Source organism: Globicephala melas, chromosome 14 (assembly GCF_963455315.2).
Source record: "Globicephala melas chromosome 14, mGloMel1.2, whole genome shotgun sequence".
In the NCBI taxonomy this organism is placed as follows: Eukaryota; Metazoa; Chordata; class Mammalia; order Artiodactyla; family Delphinidae; genus Globicephala; species Globicephala melas.
The window spans coordinates 38978899-38996233 of record NC_083327.1 but is presented as its reverse complement, the minus strand read 5'-3'; the positions used below and the strand labels follow the sequence as shown (position 1 = coordinate 38996233).

Below are 17335 nucleotides of genomic sequence, written 5' to 3'. Positions count from 1 at the left end.
CAAAGTTAACAACCACGGAAAGGGAGAGAGAAATCTACAAGAAGAACAGACATTAAAAGAACCTTATCAATAGACTCATGCTCCCAATGTAGGACAAATAACCTCTAGAGTAACAATTAATACCTGTAATATTGACCTTTGGCATCAAGGAGAGGTTAAATTATTTTTAATATCCTCTAAGAAGGCAAGGAAATATGCAATATATTTGAATATGATTTTACCACAATGATTAAAATAATTTTGGTGATTAAGGGGATAAATTACACATTTCCTTGATGGTTCTGAAAACAACATATTAATGTACTTAGTTTGCAAGGTGCTCTTTATTCTTCTTTGGACCAAAATAACTTTAACAGGAACACAAAATTAAAACATAAATCAATAGAGAAGAATATGGCCTTTAAACACCAATTTTGCTTTACAGACAACTATTGGTCCAAAGTGAAAAGTAGTTCAGTAAGAAGTGCGTTAAAATTTTATGCCAATTAAACTTTAAGACATTTAGTCCCTTGAGCCAGAAAAAGCATATCCTTAACCATACTGACATCTCAAGTATCTAATATTAGCGGGATACCAGGACTTTTCACTGTTTATTAAATATGACCATCATCTAAGCTACAATCAGAGAAACAGTTATGTGCTCATAATGCCGTAAGACAACAGGGCTATTTGTCAGTACTGAACTGATGGGTTTTCTTCCTTTTCAAACAGATTACAGGTTACGACATAACTTGAAATCAAACTGTAAAACAGAAGTGTTTTCTTTCATCCACATTTGAAAACATCTTCTCCGGTTATGTCTAATCTAAGACATCCATGATCAAAACACCAAAGCAAAAGAGAAACAATGATGATAAAATAATATTACAATTAAAACCCATAAAGGAATCCCATAAAACAAAACTACAAAATAAAATCCATAACTAAATCCCTTTTTAGATATAATATTGAAATTTTCTTTTAATGTTATAGCAAACTATCTTTTCTACCCTTTTAATTTTTTCCTTAAAAAAGAAAACGAGGACTAGGAGTGCCTAAGCTCCTATGGGGTTAATTCACTTGTCTAAAGATTAGAGTTCTGGTAATACATTGTACCAAAATCTAAATCAATAAATGCTTAATGGACACTTAAATTAACACTGTGACTACTTTAAGGTACATTAATCAAATTCATTCTCCACCTGACACAGCAAATTCTTATACCAGGAAATCTTTCAAGGTATGTAATTTAAAGAAAATACAAAATACATAGGGGAAAGCATTTGTAATCCAAATACTCAGAATCAGGAACTCAAGTGCCTATTTGTGAATCAGTTTTTTAAAGTTAAATAGAAACATTAACACTTTAAGCAAAGTTTTATCACCTTTAAAATGTAGTAATGGTGTAATATGAGCACAGAAATTTCTCTACCATCTACATAACCAAAAAGACACTAGTAACCATTTAATAAATAGCTGATAACAGTGTAAAATATGACAAATTTAGTCACTCTCAGCAGAAGTACTTGGCTGGGTAAGAATAAGTTCAATGCTGTTTGTGGCAAACAGGGATTATATTTTGAGGTGGTTTTGATATGGTTAATATAAATAAACACAAAGCTTTATATTAAAATGGTCTTATATATACATAAATTATTTGGTTTTAAACTGGTGATACCTACTATGTGATTTTGAAAATTTACTGTATTTCAAATGAATATATATTGTCTTCATGTATAAACCGTCTCCACTAAAGAGTTGATGTCACTTTAAGCATTTTATTTATATACTGCATTTAACGAATATTCAAAAACTTCTAATAAAACTTAACATTTGCACTATTATAATTTTATTAAGGGGAAGTCATTTGTGAGTTCTTCCTTTTTTTTTTCTTTTTAAACAGCTATACACATTTTTGTCCGATCCATTAAAACCAAATTATTTCCTTTAAATACTTACCTAGAAATGTCATCTTCTAAATACAGCAGTGTCAAGGAATTAGAGAATTTCAGGGCCAGAAGAATCTTTAGACTATATCCAGCGTAGGAGATCCCAAACTTTAGTCTGCATCAGGAGTCCCTGCAGTTCTTGTTAAAGTGCAGATGGCTAGGCCCATGTGCACCCAGCTGGCTCAGCAGGCCTGGGGTGGGGCCTGGAAATAACCCGGTTAACCCCACCCCACCCAAAGATGCCTCTCATGTACGGGTCCACAGATCACTGGGAGGAGCAACACTGGGGGGGGGGGTCCACCCACCCTGCACCCCAAATCGTGAATCCTCCTACTGCTTCCACATCCTACTGAGGCCATTTCTCCCTCAAACTACTCCCTCCCCACCTCCTCCATGGAACTCTGCCTCCTGGGGAAGCTCGTTACACATCGGATGGAAGCTTCTAATAGAAACCTATACATTCAAAACATAAACTTATTCAACATGGGATTACACAGGGACTTGACTGGCAGTCCAGTGGTAAAGAATCTGCCTTCCAACGCAGGGGACGCAGGTTTGATCCCTGGTCAGGGAACTAAGATCCCACATGCTGCGGGGCAACTAAGCCCACCGGCTGCAACTACTGAGCCTACGTGCCGCAGCTAAGACCCAACACAGTCAAATAAATAAATATTTAAAAAAACAAAAAAAACATGGGCTTACACAAATACACCAATGCAAAGACACACTGAAGAATTAAATGTATGAAAAACTGACCTGCTTCTTCTGGTATTTGTTTATCAGATTCAAAAACAAGGCATAACATCTGGAGTAGTTGGCCAAGGCTACACAGCAGTCATGATAAGTAGTAACTTTGCTGCAGAAATGTCAAATGGAAAAAATAAAAATAAACTTTGTTTTTCAATAAAGTTCAACTATACCTAGGGTCACTTTAAATGCAGACCTTCAAAGCACTGTTCTGTGCATGAAAAGCAGTCTGGAAATACTGTACACACCGGTCCAGGGAAGCCTCAAGGAGGCGCGCTGTCTGCTCTAGACTCTGGGGGCACAGAGTGGGAGGAGGGAAGATTTTTTTTCAAGTTCTTTGAAAAACAGAAACCTGAAGCCTCTAACACATGTACAAGGTATGAATTTACACTGCCCATGTGGTTCAGAAGACACAAGCGAAGAAATTTACACAAAATCTGGATGGATATCAACCAATCTCCTGGGACTCCAGTAGAAGTAAATGTTAAAATGCTCAAATATACTAGGCTGTTAGTGGTATATTAATATCAGGCAAGATAGACCTTAAGGCAAAAAGCCTTGAAAATAGCTTCAAATTTTCAAAAGTAAGCAAGAAAACAATGAAACTCACAAGGTGGAGTTGACAAACCTACCTCAAATTGGGAGATGTCCATAAATTTCTCATTAAGTGATAGATTAATAGGTAAAACATCACTAATATTTTAAAAACTTGATCATGTTAACAGGCCATTAACAAGTCTCAGTAAATTTTCAGAGAACCAGTGTCTCAGATCACATTCTCTGGTCAAAGTACAATTAAATTAGAAATCAATGAAAAACACACTGTTTAAAAAACTTACTTTTGGAAATTTAAAAACACATAGCTTGTGGGTCAAATCAATAAGAAAATAGAAAAACACATATCTGAATAATAACAAAAACACTACAAATCAAAATTTGTGAGATGCAGCTACAGCAGTATTTAGAGGAAAATTTATAACCTTAAGAAAGCTGAAAAGAAAGGAATTTCTAATCAAAACAGAAGAAAATATAATGTATCCCCAAAGAATAGAAGATAGGGATTATTAAGGATAAGAACAGAAGGAATAAAATACAAAATAAACATACAACAGAGTGGTTCAATAATCTGTTGGTTCTTCACAAAAACTAATAAATTGTCAAACCTTTGGCAAGACTGATCAAGAGAAAAAGAGAAACATCACAAATCATCAAAATAAGGAATAAAAATCAATATCAAAATGAAGAGGTGGTGTAACATAGCTTTTAAATGTATGAATTCTAGAGCCATACTACCTGGTTTAAATCATGGCTGTGTGACCCTGGGAAAACTACCAAACCTCTCTATGCCTCAGTCTCCTCATATGTACAATGAAGATAATAATAATAGTACCCACCTTTTAAAGCTGTTATAAGGAATAAATGAATTAGTATTTGGAAAGTGCTTAGAACATTGCCTGGCACATAGCAGGCACTGTATAAGTATTTCTTAAATAAATAATATAAACAAAAGGGGCATAATTAGAGATAGAATAGAGATTAAAAGGATAATAGAATATTTGGGATGACTTTATACAGTTTGAAAACTTAAATGGACAAATTCCTATAAAAATATAACTTTTAGAAACTGAATCAAGTAGAAATAGGAATATGACTAGACATATAACTATTAAAGAAAGTGAATCAGTTGTCAATGACATTCACACATGCATGCATGCATGCATGCACACACACATATACACACACCAGGATAAAACAGCTTTCAAGCAAGTTCTACAAACTTTTCAAGAAACAGGTAAGTTTAATTTTCAGAAATTCTTCTAGAAGAGAGAAAATGTTGGAATATATCCCAGCTCATTTTATGAGGCTGGTATAAACTTGACACTAAAACCAGACACGGACAGTATGAGAAAGGAAACATACAGGTCAATGTAACTCATAACCATAGATGAAAAATACTAAACAGAATATTAGTTAAGCAAATCTAGCAATATATAATGGCTTAACATGAGAAAATCTGTTAAGAAAATCCACATAATCAAAATACATTCGAGGCAAGTATTCAAGGAAACTTAAAATCCATTAATGAGAGAAAATTATTCCTTAACTGTCCAAGGGTATCTACAGAAACCTACAACAAACATTAATTTCAACTGGCAAAACCACAAAAATATTTCCTTTCAACTCAGGAGAAAGTCAGCTGGTTCAACACTCTCACAACTTTGTATTGGACATCCTAAGCCACACACCCAAGAAAAAGGTAGGGACAGGGGCCAAGAGTTGTAATCATCGGAAAAAACCCAAAAGTACTTATTTGCATATAATTTGCATAGAAAATCAAAGAGAATCTATACACTAACTCTTAGACCTAATGTTAATCAAGATGTCCTGGGGCTTCCCTGGTGGCGCAGTGGTTGAGAGTCTGCCTGCCGATGCGGGGGACGCGGGTTCGTGCCCCGGTCCAGGAAGATCCCACATGCCATGGAGCAGCTGGGCCTGTGAGCCATGGCCGCTGAGCCTGCGCGTCCGGAGCCTGTGCTCCGCAACGGGAGAGGCCACAACAGTGAGAGGCCCGCGTACCAAAAAGATGTCCTGGATACAAGATTAATAAGCAAACATCAATACTATCCATAAACACTAGCAACACTCATTAGAATTGTTTTTTTTGAAGACTGCATTCATAATTGCAGCAAGCACCGTGAAGAAATGTATCTAACAAAAGATGTACAGAATCTTTTTGGAGAAAGTTATACAATTTTATTAAAAGAAGAAGACATCACAAATGTTTGTGGATGGAAGACTCGATGTCATAAAGATGCTAATCAATTATCCCCACGTCTGTCCCAGATACTCTACACAGTCAATGTAGTTTCATGAAAAAAAAATCCAAAGTTCCTGTCATGGACTTTAGCTGATTCTCCAATTCATGAGGAAGAGAAAATAAGAATTTGGATCTTAAAGGAGAAAAGAAGTGAGGGATTCATCTTATCCTACAGCAAGACTTAAATCCAGAATAGTAAAAACAGCATGGAACTGGTCTGAAGACGGACCAAACAGAATGTCCACAAACAGGCCTGCAAGTATATGGAACCTCGTGTTCTACTGACTAGGCATTCAAACACAGTGAAAAAAGAATGGTGTATTCAATAACATGTGCTGGGAAAACTGTCCACGTGGGGGAAAAAAAAATTAAATTGGATCTCTACATGCCACCATATACAAAAATAAACTTTTTATGATTTTATAGTGCTTCAAAATGGGACTAAGTACCCAGAATGAAGTACCCAGACAGGAAAGCACAGTGCTAAAAGATCAAAGCTGGACTCACATCCTCATATTGGGGTCAATTACCAATTCAGTCTTCAGGAAATTTTGTATTTCATTAAACAACTACAATATTATAGTTCAAGAAAGGCCCAGGTCTCTTGAGAAGGATCATTATGTAAAAACAATAGCAAAGAGCAGTGAGGGAAGAAATATAAATGCATAATTTAAAGACAGTTCCGAAATTTAGCCACATCTTGCTTTGAGGCAGCCTGGATTCAGGTGATCATTGCTTCTGGAGAAAAGTAAGTGTAAACATGACTAGTGAATGTGTGAGCCAAAGTTCAGCCAAACAGCTGAAATAAAATGACCTTCAATTACAAATTAAGTCAGATCAGTCTTTCTAAGCAATGGCCTCCGTTTTCAGTTAAAATCCGTAAGCATTGCTTCCAAGCGCACCAGAAGGTTTGCCATGTTTTGTGATATAGCTCTTTATCTCCGATAAGCAGAGAGGAAGTTTTGTTTGTTTGTTTGTTTTGTAAAAATACTAGGACAACTCACAGCTTTAGTTACAGTAACTTAAAATCAATGAGTTTAGAATCACAACAGAAATACATAAGAAATGAAGTCATTAGTTTAAATCATTTTTTTAAAAACTCAGGCCACTAGATTTACCTTTTCTTTGAGGTGACATAAAAAGTAAAAACAGGATTCCTTGCCAGTCACACACACAAATATTAAAAACAACCCCCTAAATCTAAACATCAGCATTTTTGTAAGGCTACTTTGTTTTCCTAGTCTACCTACCTGAATATTCTGGCAACATTGGTGCAGACCTCCTTGTCACCTATGTACTGTTCCATCACCGTGCAGAGCTGGGGAAGGGCACTGATGCTTAGCAACTTGCTTCTTGCTAGTGGTGAGTCAACCAAGTTTCTCAGCGTAGCAGTCATCTATGAAAAAAAACACATTAGTGTCATTTTTTAAAATTAGAAAATACAGCAACACTAATCGGCACAGCATAATTCATACCATACGTTTCGCTACATGAGTAGCTAAACCGAGGCCCTGTTATGCATCTCCCATCCGAGAACATGGGCCTTATATGCACAAGTAGCACAAAATGAAGACCAAGAAATGAATACAAAGAAAGCCTACTTTGGTTCAAAAGTAATGAATGAAATATTCGTGTTAAGAAGCAATTAGTATACCAAAACCCCAGGGTTAAGCAAATCGTCATCTGGGTTTAGTAGAAGTCATAAGATCATCCACTGACCCTGTGACATGCCACATGAGTTCCACAGGACAGAAATTCCTTGTTCCATATTCTTATAAATACCATCAAATAACAATGCTATAGCCAAAGAATATTTAAGACTGTTAGTCTCATTCTCTTCCAAGTGGCAAGAACTGATGTCTTGCAAATTTGTCTTATTTTGTAAAAAATGTTCAGAAAAGCTATGTACTTTAACCCTTGTCTGAAAATGGAGAACAATTTAATAAATCCATAAAATGAAAGTTGCTGTTATCTAATAATTTTAAATATGCAGGGTGATCTTTCCTCGTGAGATAGTACAGGCAGGCTACTGGTTAAGAGAGTCAGCTTGGAAGTTGGATGGCTTGGTCAAATCCCAGCCCTACCACTCACCAGTTTAGGTTAGTTAACCTCCCAGAGCATATTTTTCTCAACAGTAAAGCGGGGATGGTGATAATTGCCCTGGAGTTATTAGGATTCAATGAGATGAGATGCATGCGTGGCATTGCCACTGCTGATTAACTAACAGGAGCTCAAAAGTCATGGGTCCCATCCCCGCCTTTGTTGTGGGTCTTCACACCCAAAATGCAGAAGAAGGGAGATCGCTGGCCGTGGAGTGAAAGGATGGAGATTCAAGTCCGAAATCTCTTCCTAAATAAGCGACTGAGGCACTCACTCGTTCCTCAGCTCCCTCAGTTCCTCATCTGTGAAAAGGGGGTTACAACCCCTGCTCACCAGCCAGGGTTGTGTGTATCAGGTGGAAAAAATGTAACACTGTTTTTGTACACTGTAGAGCATTATGTAAATATAAAGCCATAATTAATAAACTTTGAAAACAATTATTAAGATGACATGTACCTTTGATTAGTTTTCCTTTGTAACAACCGCAACAAAAAGATTTTGTTAAAATATAACCCACTACCTTTTAAAGCAGAGAAAATAAAATTAATGTTCAAATAAATGTGGGCAAGTCTTTTGTAGTCAATTCACTTACGTAGCAATTTAGTAAATTCTTCCCGGAAAGGTTCAGTATCCAAAGCACTGGAGGGGAAACAAACTATTCTAGCATTCCACTTTACCAGGGATCGACAACGCAGTCTATTAAGCTAAGTCTATTCAAGCCATCACTGCCATAAAATGGAAAATTCTCATCATCGGATCCTGGCTCTACCTGTTCTCCTTCTTCAGAGACAGCCCAGGCACTGGACCACTGCTGGTTTATGTCAATCCAAAGGGAAACTCAGAGGCTTCCCCACTCCGACACCAAACAGCACAGATGCCCAAGTGAATCCTGGCCTGAACCAGACAGACAGAGACCGTGGCAGATCATGGAACATTCATTCCACCCACGGTGCACACAAACGCCTCCCCTTCCCTGGCCCCCAAGGCTTCACAGATTGGGCACCTCAATCTGTTGTCATCTTCTGGCTCCCTAACTCAACCTCTGGCAGGGGGTGCTGTCAGCAGGAGGGACCAGACTTTTCTTAGGAGATTTTCTTGTTTCAACCTCAGTTTTGGTGGAGTTTTTTTTCTCCCTTTCAACCCTTTTTCTCACCTCATCAGAAAAAGTTAAGACAGCTCATGGTTCTTTTGCCCCGAATACATAACTTTTATAAATGGCCCCAATCAAGAGTGGAAGCATACATTTATATGTGACACATCACCTGATTTTAAATCCCTATCTATTTACTGCCTGTATCAATCACATTGTATGGAGCACAGGGAGTTGAGTGAGTTGAATGTTTCCAAATTTGTCAGTTGTGATGCTAGCAGAATAATATACATGAAACATATACCATGCACTTGAAAAATACATAGTGATGCCTCAATATATGACACTAGCATCAACACAGTGTCTCAAGTTGCAAAACTTCAGACACATTCCAGAATCTTGCCTTTCTGTCACCCTAAGCCCTACTGGCTTTTTGTCTATTGCTCCTAGAATATGACTCCATTTCCTGACCTTGGTGTACAGGGCCTGGTATGGTCTGACTCTTGCCAACCCCTCAAACTTCATCTCATACCACACACCCCCCACAAACTACTTCATGTTAGGTTATTTAATATTATGTTTTATTGTCTATTTCTCTATACTAGAAGCTTCAGTGAGGGGATACACTTTGTCTTTTCACCATTGTGCCCCCCAGGCCCAAATCTAGTGCCTGGCACACAGTGGGTCCTCAATAAACATTTGTTGATGGAATGGACGAATGGATTAATACCTACAAAGGAAACACTGGTATAAATAGAAAGAAAACCATGGATGAATCAGACAATATCTCAGGTAGATGGATTTTAAGATGATTTAAAAGGAGCGGAGGAATAAAAAAATAATCGATGAAAGAAAAATGGACTTCCTGGAGGGGGACTAGTGTATTCCCTACTCATCTCATTCACGACAGCAGCTCCTTCCTAGGCTCCTAACTCCTCTCCCTCCTTCCCTTTCAACAGCTGATTGATCACCTGTTCTACCTCTTCTTCCCATCTTCAAGGCTGCTGGTTCTGTTTAAGCCCATTTCATCTCTCTCCCAAACTCTACACTCCCCGCATGGGCTCCTTCCACTCTCTCCACTGTTGGGCTCATCTCCCCACAGCATCTCCCTGCTGCCAGAGGGAGCATCTGGAAACCCAACCTTCCCTGTTCAAAGACTTCCTCTGACTTCCGGTGGCCTACTGGGCAAAATCCGTATCCTAAAGGCTATTCACTCCTAAAGCGCGGTTCACCCCCCTCAAGCTCATCTCCTTCACCTCCCCCTTCCTCCCTCTCTATCTTTCAGACTCTGCACCTCATCCTTTCACAATTCCAAGCCTTTGAACGGACCACTGCCTCTGCCCAGAATGTCCCCCTCCATCACACTCTGCCGCCCCCTCTCCAACGTGCTCACCTCCTGCTCGGGTTTATGGACCCAGCTCAGGCTCACTTCTCCTCTGTGAAGACTTTTCAGCGGTTGATTGCTTCTCTTCCAGGTGAACAGACCTTCCTGCTCCACACCCATCACAGACTCCTAACCACTCACTAGTTTCAGGTACCTTCTCTCCCACTGTGAGCTCCTCCACAGTCCAAACAGTTTCTTATTCCTTTTCCTACCCAGAGGACAATAAATATGCCCATAAAAAGCTTACTGGATGGGGCTTCCCTGGTGGCACAGTGGTTGAGAGTCCGCCTGCCAATGTAGGGGACGCGGGTTCGTGCCCCAGTCCGGGAAGATCGCACATGCCGCGGAGCGGCTGGGCCCGTGAGCCATGGCCGCTGAGCCTGCGCGTCCGGAGCCTGTGCTCCGCAACGGGAGAGACCACAACGAGAGGCCCGCGTACCGCAAAAAAAAAAAAAAAAGCTTACTGGATGATACACATCAGGAGAAGGGGATGAGGAAGGGAAAGAAGGAAAGGAGGAGGAGGAAGGAAATGAAGGGACAAGGGAGACAGGAGACAGAAAAGGAGGCTTTTCCCCTTTAAGAAGCCTCTGACAAGAAAGTGCCGGCATTAGCAGAGGGCTGGTGGTAAATCAGAGCTTAAATCCCCGGGGAGGAGGGTCAGGAGGAGGTCGCCAGGCAGATGCAGCCGTGAAGGCCCCCCATTTGAAAGGCTGGCTGTGAGCCAATGATCTCACTGCGGGAGGGGCTGGGGCTGAACGCTGAGCACAGACAAGTGGCTTTTTCTGGGAAAAATATAAAGAGATCAGTGGGAGGAGAGTCTAGCTAAATACTGTGGTAACAGTAAAAGCAAATTCCAAGTCAACCCACCTAACTCTCAGCCTCGCTCCAACTTTTTAACAGAGATGTATTTGCAGAAATTGTTAATGAGCTGTGTGCTCTGCCGCTGAGTCTTTGTTTTCCACCCCGCAGGAAAGCCCACCCACTGGGCCTGCACCCAAAGCAGGAGTTCACCGAAGTCCGAGCTTCGTGCTGGGAGAAATGTATCTGTTCCTTTCTTAACTTTCTATTCTAGTTTATATTGTTCCTAATTCCACTGAGTTATGTACTCTTCTATTTTACTGCATATAATCTTTTAAGCCATGTCAAACACTTTATGACAAAGAAAGAAAAAGAAGTAGAAGTCAGATGCATACACAGATGCTTGTTTAGCTTCTAGAGGACTTTACTGGAACAATTCCCAACCTCTGAACTGTCATCTCACCAAGCAAGAGCAAACTGAAAAACAGGAGTTTCCATTCTTCTTTTTCCCATCACTTAATGTGCAACCCCTTGGGACAGATATACTGAGTCAGAAGGCGACCAGTGGGAAGAAGAAAAAGGAGAAGAATGTGGAACTGGTAATCCACAAAAAGGATTGATAAAAATTTAAGTGTCCTTGCTTATTAGCAGCTGTTAGATGATGTCTGGGACAAAAGGGGACCTAAATGTTGGGTATGTGTCAGGGAAGAAACATGCTGGTGTGATTCTGGTCGCTAATCTACTGCTGGAAAATGACTGCGCCACACACACGTTACAGCTTTGTGGTGCTCACTTTTCCTGCGGCAGCTTTTTCTCTCTGGGTTTCCCCAAACTCCTTGATCGTCAGGTTGGGCCCCAACCTCAATCAGCATCTCCAGGTAAAACACCTGGTGAGTTTGGCAAAGCTGTCCTATCTCACACTGAATTAGTTGGGCCTCAAAGTCTTCACCATGCAGTCAACATTGGGAGAGCCATTTTAAAGGGAAAAATTCTATCAAGAAGTGATTATTTTATAAGGGCTCAAAAAGCATTTTAGTAAAGCAAAATTAGAATTCAAAAGATTTAGCATTTAAAAAAATCAATTTAGGTACTTCATTATCGATTTTAAATTATGTTTCCAATTATTATTTGAAAAACCTAAGCAAACACATGAAATATTTGCCTTAAAATATGAGGCCCTCCTGATTTAGATCGATGAACTTAAGAATGACAGTGCAGGCCCAGCAGCTGTGGCCTCATCCCCAGCATTCTCTACTGCAGGGGGGTGTGCGCACGGTGGGGAGGGCTGGTTGGTCCACCTGGGCCTCCATATACTGCTCATTTCTCGAGTGGATGACTTCTCTACTCCCTTTGCACTCTCCCTCCATCAGAGTCCTCAGTCCTCAGGGAACTCACCAGATTCTTCTGCCCTAGGAGGCATTCAGCCATCAGAGCTGGCCCAGATCAGAGGGGCTTGCAGCTCACAGCCCACCAGAGAATTCCCGTTTAGGTGCATCAGAAATTGAACAGGCTCTTTGGCTAGCCCAGGAACTTCACCGTCAATCATGGTATTATTATTCCTTGGAGAAATATTTTCCCAATTTCAAAAAACCGGCTTTCAAAGAAAACTTTGGAACATAATGCAATTGAAAATTGAACTAACAGTCTGAAAGTTATTATGCTTCCTCTACCAAAATTAGCATCATGAGTCATTTTATTTTTATACATTGAATGTTATTATGAAAAAAATATGAGCAGCTACTTTATTTTTTATAAAGCTATCTTGTGAGCTTGATCTCATTTGCTCCCTGAATGTTGTAGACAGGAAAGGTATCCTGAGCTCCAACTTTCAGATGAGGAAACTGAAGCTCAGAAAGTCTACCAGCTCCAGGTAGGTGGGCATCTGGGGCTCTAACGACTCCTCATCTGTTGTCTCCCCTGCTCCATTTGACTGTCTCCTAAAAGCATTCATTTTATTGCTCAATCATCTGGAATATCCATAACCAAAATCCCTAGAGCTTTATCTCAACTTAACTGCCAACTGCAAAATGGTTCACTTCCCGCTGATGATGTGAAAGAATAAACACAGCCGCCAGAGACCACAAACAGTGTCAAATGATTTAAGACCAAAGCCACACCATTTTCCAACCTCAGCAAAACCATCTCCCTCTATTAATGAAAGCATATTCATTTTCTGGATTTGTGCCCGATCGAGACCACATATATGCCAAAACCAGAGCCCATGTGGTAACCCAAGAAGTTTCATATTGTCTCATGTATGATTAGTACAGCTCTGCCTGAGAAAAAGGAAACCAATTGTAAGATGCCACTATATACATGAAACCACTAGTTCCAAGACTTCCTAAGCATTTTCTTGGAGTTAAGATACATGCATGTGAAAGTCATATTAATTCGCAATCCTCAGCAATGCTTGGTGCCTGGCTGTGGAGCCCATTTGGCACATTCCTACCATGAGTGTCCTACTTCTGCAGGAAATGGTTCTGCCCTCAAGCTCCAGTGCCCTACTTTGAGACTCTTATTTAACATTTGCCTATGTTTGTTATTGTTTCTCCATTTACTGCCACTATGTCAGTTACCTTGGTAAAATGGGTAGGTAGCTGATTCTTCCAGTTGTGGCCATTATATGTATCAATACAGCTGAAATTTGAATGTCATCTAGACTACATAGAATGCCAGAGCAGTAAAATAAGGAAAATGAGTCTGAAAAAGATAATGCTTTAAGAACTGCAGAGTAATAACACTGATTTTCAGAATTACATGTTAAAGTTAGTGACATTTCTTTATTGCCACAACTAATATGTCTACAGGGAAGAGATGAGACTGAGCAGATATGACAGCAATTGAAAAGCAAATGGCTCTCCCCAGAAGCAGGTGGCATAGGAATACTTACTTCCCACACCTGATGTTCCTTCCTTGTGAGGTGACATTTCTTAGCATAATCTCCTGGTCACTCTCCACCCCTCACTTCCTGCTTGGTGAGCACAGGTGTTCTCCTCTGCTCCTCCTGGGGCAGGTGTGGCCTGTGACTGGGTGGGCAAATCTGATTCAGGGGTTCAGGATTAGAAAGCACACCCACCTCAGCTATAAACTACATCCTTCAACTTTCTTCCCCATCTGCCTTAGTCTCTCTCTTATTTCTAATTCAAAGCCCAAGGCGTTACATGTTTGGGACCTCTGACTGCCCCCAAATCTTCAGGTATGCCATCCGTGGAGAGTCAAAGTTGAACAAGAGTTGCCTATATGTAGCCCTTTCCCAGGAAAGGGAAGAGTAGGCTCTGACTGCCCGCTCTCTCATGCCAGTTGGATGACCGAGTGGTCATTACACTACTGGGTATTCCTTTATAGGAAGGAAACCTCATAAGCAGAAATAGCTCCCCTTCCCACTAACAAATACATCATTAAAAAATTAGCAAGCTTAATAACCAAACTAAATACTGTGACAAAAAGAGACTCACCTAATCTCAAAAATAATATGCAAATAAGTAAAACAGTTAATTGTATCGTACTCATATCAGTTTCCCCCTTTTAATAATGTCCTACAGTTACGTAAGATGTCATCACTGGGAGAAGCAGGGTGACTGGGTAAATAGGACCCCTCTACTATTTTTGCAACATCTTGTGAACCTATACTGAGTTCAAACTAAAAGATAAAAAGGAAAGCCACACACACACAAAATACACAAAGATGAAATCCATCTTTAACTCTGTCATCTTAATTGTTGTGATTAATTTTTTCTTATCAGAAATAATTGCTCTTTGAAGCTTCAAGGTTTTTTTTTTTTTTTTGCGGTACGCGGGCCTCTCACTGTTGTGGCCTCTCCCGTTGCAGAGCACAGGCTCCAGACGCACAGGCTCCAGACGTGCAGGCTCAGCGGCCATGGATCATGGGCCCAGCCGCTCTGCGGCATGTGGGATCTTCCCGGACTGGGGCACGAACCCATGTCCCCTGCATCGGCAGGCGGACTCTCAACCACTGCGCCACCAGGGAAGCCCGAAGCTTCAAGTTTTGGAATTCTGATCTCACTTTGTTTAATAAATTTCTGCTGAGTGCCATCTACGTGCCATGTCCTGTTCTAGGTGCTTCAATAGATCATCTTGTTTAACTCGCCTGACTACCCTCTACCCCAGGCACGGCCAGTCACTGGGAGGTGAGGAGGGCGAGGCTCACAGAATGTCAGAGCTGAACCGCCAGTTCAGGCCTATGCTCCCATCACTAGTCCATGAGGCAGCACTGAGACCTGTCCCCGCCGGGCCCAAAGCCAGAGGGACCATCAGCGCTCTGGAAGGCGACAGTACCATGTGCTCGGGACGTGGAATACACAATACAGGAGTGAACTCGCATTAGCCAAGGTGGGGAGTTTACTCTAGGGCTTAGAAATTAAAAAACAAAAACCCAACTATATCAAAACATCTTTTTTTTTTTTTTTTTTGCGGTACGCGGGCCTCTCACCCCTGTGGCCTATCCCGCCGCGGAGCACAGGCTCCGGACGTGCAGGCCCAGTGGCCATAGCTCATGGGCCCAGCCGCTCCGCGGCACGAGGGACCCTCCCGGACCAGGGCACGAACCCGCGTCCCCTGCATCGGCAGGCGGACTCTCAAACCACTGCGCCACCAGGGAAGCCCCCAAAACATCTCTTAATTTAAAAGTGCAGAGATAAAGAAATCATTTAAGATTTAAAGAGAGTGTGGACAGACCCCCTGCAACAGGACGCGACCCCACCTGCCCACTCAGATTGCCCCACACAGTAGCGGAATTCCTCTTCCCCCGTGTGCTTGCCGTAGCACTTGCCAAAGCTGACCAATCCTTGCTCTTAAAATCTCTACCCTCTTCCACACACTGTCCTCCCTGAATTTTCTGGTCACTTCTCTTGTCTCTCCCTATTCCACAAATCTGGCCATTTTATGGAACCTGTCCTCAGCCCTCCTCTAGCCCTCCTCTCTCCCTCTACTCTCCCCTTGAGTAGTATCATCGTCTTTCTTGACTTCAACGGTCAACTCCATGTAGATGACGCTAAGTCTGCTTTTTTGGCTTTACTTTCTCTGCTAAGCACGGGGTCTTCTCTCCAATTTCCCACCGGACAGTCCCGCTTGGCTGTTCTGCTGGCACCTTCAAGTTTTACACGAGGGCTAATTACATCATTTCCCTCCCTCCTCTCGCCAAATCAGTTCCCTTACGTAACCCTCTAATTTCTGACAATAACATTATCATTTTCTGAGCTACCCAGGGTCAAATCTCTGCTTAATTCACTCTCCTTTTCCCCACACTCTAGAGCCAAAGTGGAGGAGAGGGACTGCCAAGGGGTGGGAGGACCGACCTTCCTGAGAAACTTCCGCTCAGAAAAAGGAAGAATTGGACAGTGGAGCTGTACTGAGCAAGAAGGGTGAAAGATTAGGACTTGAAGGACCCTCTGGGTGGCAGGTTTGGAGGTCAGAGAAGAGAGACCAGGTGTAAGACGAAGGAAAGAAACCATGTTATCTGGGGGCGGTGGGGGGGCGCCAGACAGTTCTAACTTCAAAAATGTTAAATCTGAAGCAGGGAAAGAATATATTTCTCTAAGAATTGAACTCAAGATCAAGTGGGTCAGGCTGTAAAGAAGAAAAGGCTGGAAATACACAGGAATCCATAAAAATAGGAACATTAGTTTAAATCAACCTGGGTTTAATAGTTACGTTATATACCTACAAGTTACCTAACTGTAAATGTGAGTACCTTGAGATTTGCTTCAATTACGGTAAAGCAGCTTTGTACATAGTGTCCCCAAGACACAAGAGGACAAATGAGACACCAGGGAAGCTGGGGCTTGTTTGTGACTGTGACGCATACAAAAGACTCTTCTCCAGTCCCCAGAAAGGGGGCACGATGGAAACGACAACAGACTTTCTGGTGGAGGTGACTCCAGGAATTTTCCTCAGTTCCTGTATTATCCCTTCCCAATTGTTGGGCCTTATAAGCCAGAAATGAACCCTAACACCTCCTGATAATCCACTGAGATTAATATTGACAAACCCCTATTTCGTCTGTGTCACCTCCTTAAGTGATGCAATTTAATGCTGGAATCTAGAGGGCCTAGCCTTTTATCTGGTATTTCTCATTTTCCAGGTTTCAAGGAGCTCTCCCGAAAGCCTAACGTTCTGGAATTTAGTGATCGTGCACAGATTAACCTTCTTTACGCTAATGATTTTGCAGACAAACTCCCGTCTCCAGTTTTGCCAGACTGGGAATATTAATCCTTCCACTTAGTGGGAAGTGGTGCTGGTCCCTCTGAGCACCAAAGATCATCCTCTCCTCAAAATGCTATTAAGCATCTGACAGGTAGAACTGAACTCGTGGAAGTACCAGAGTTTTGTCAAAGAATAGGGCATCAGAATACTATTATCTGGACATGCGGATCATCAAAACGTAGGCCCCCTGGTCTTCCCTGATGGTGCAGTGGTTGAGAGTCCGTCTGCCGATGCAGGGGACACAGGTT

The 17335-nt window shown here is 41.3% G+C and overlaps 1 protein-coding gene across 4 annotated transcripts in view; it reads right to left on the bottom strand.

Moving 5' to 3' along the window:
• The window catches only part of ARMC2 (armadillo repeat containing 2), a 133735-nt gene that overhangs the window by 60154 nt on the left and 56246 nt on the right, over positions 1 to 17335 (bottom strand). For all 4 annotated transcript variants that reach the window (XM_060283959.1, XM_060283958.1, XM_030882875.2 and 1 more), the window contains 2 exons: positions 6744 to 6889; positions 2685 to 2784 (listed from right to left, as the gene is read on the bottom strand). In XM_060283959.1, the coding sequence (XP_060139942.1) occupies positions 2685 to 2784; positions 6744 to 6889 (246 nt within the window). The remainder of the gene's footprint in view (positions 1 to 2684; positions 2785 to 6743; positions 6890 to 17335) is intronic.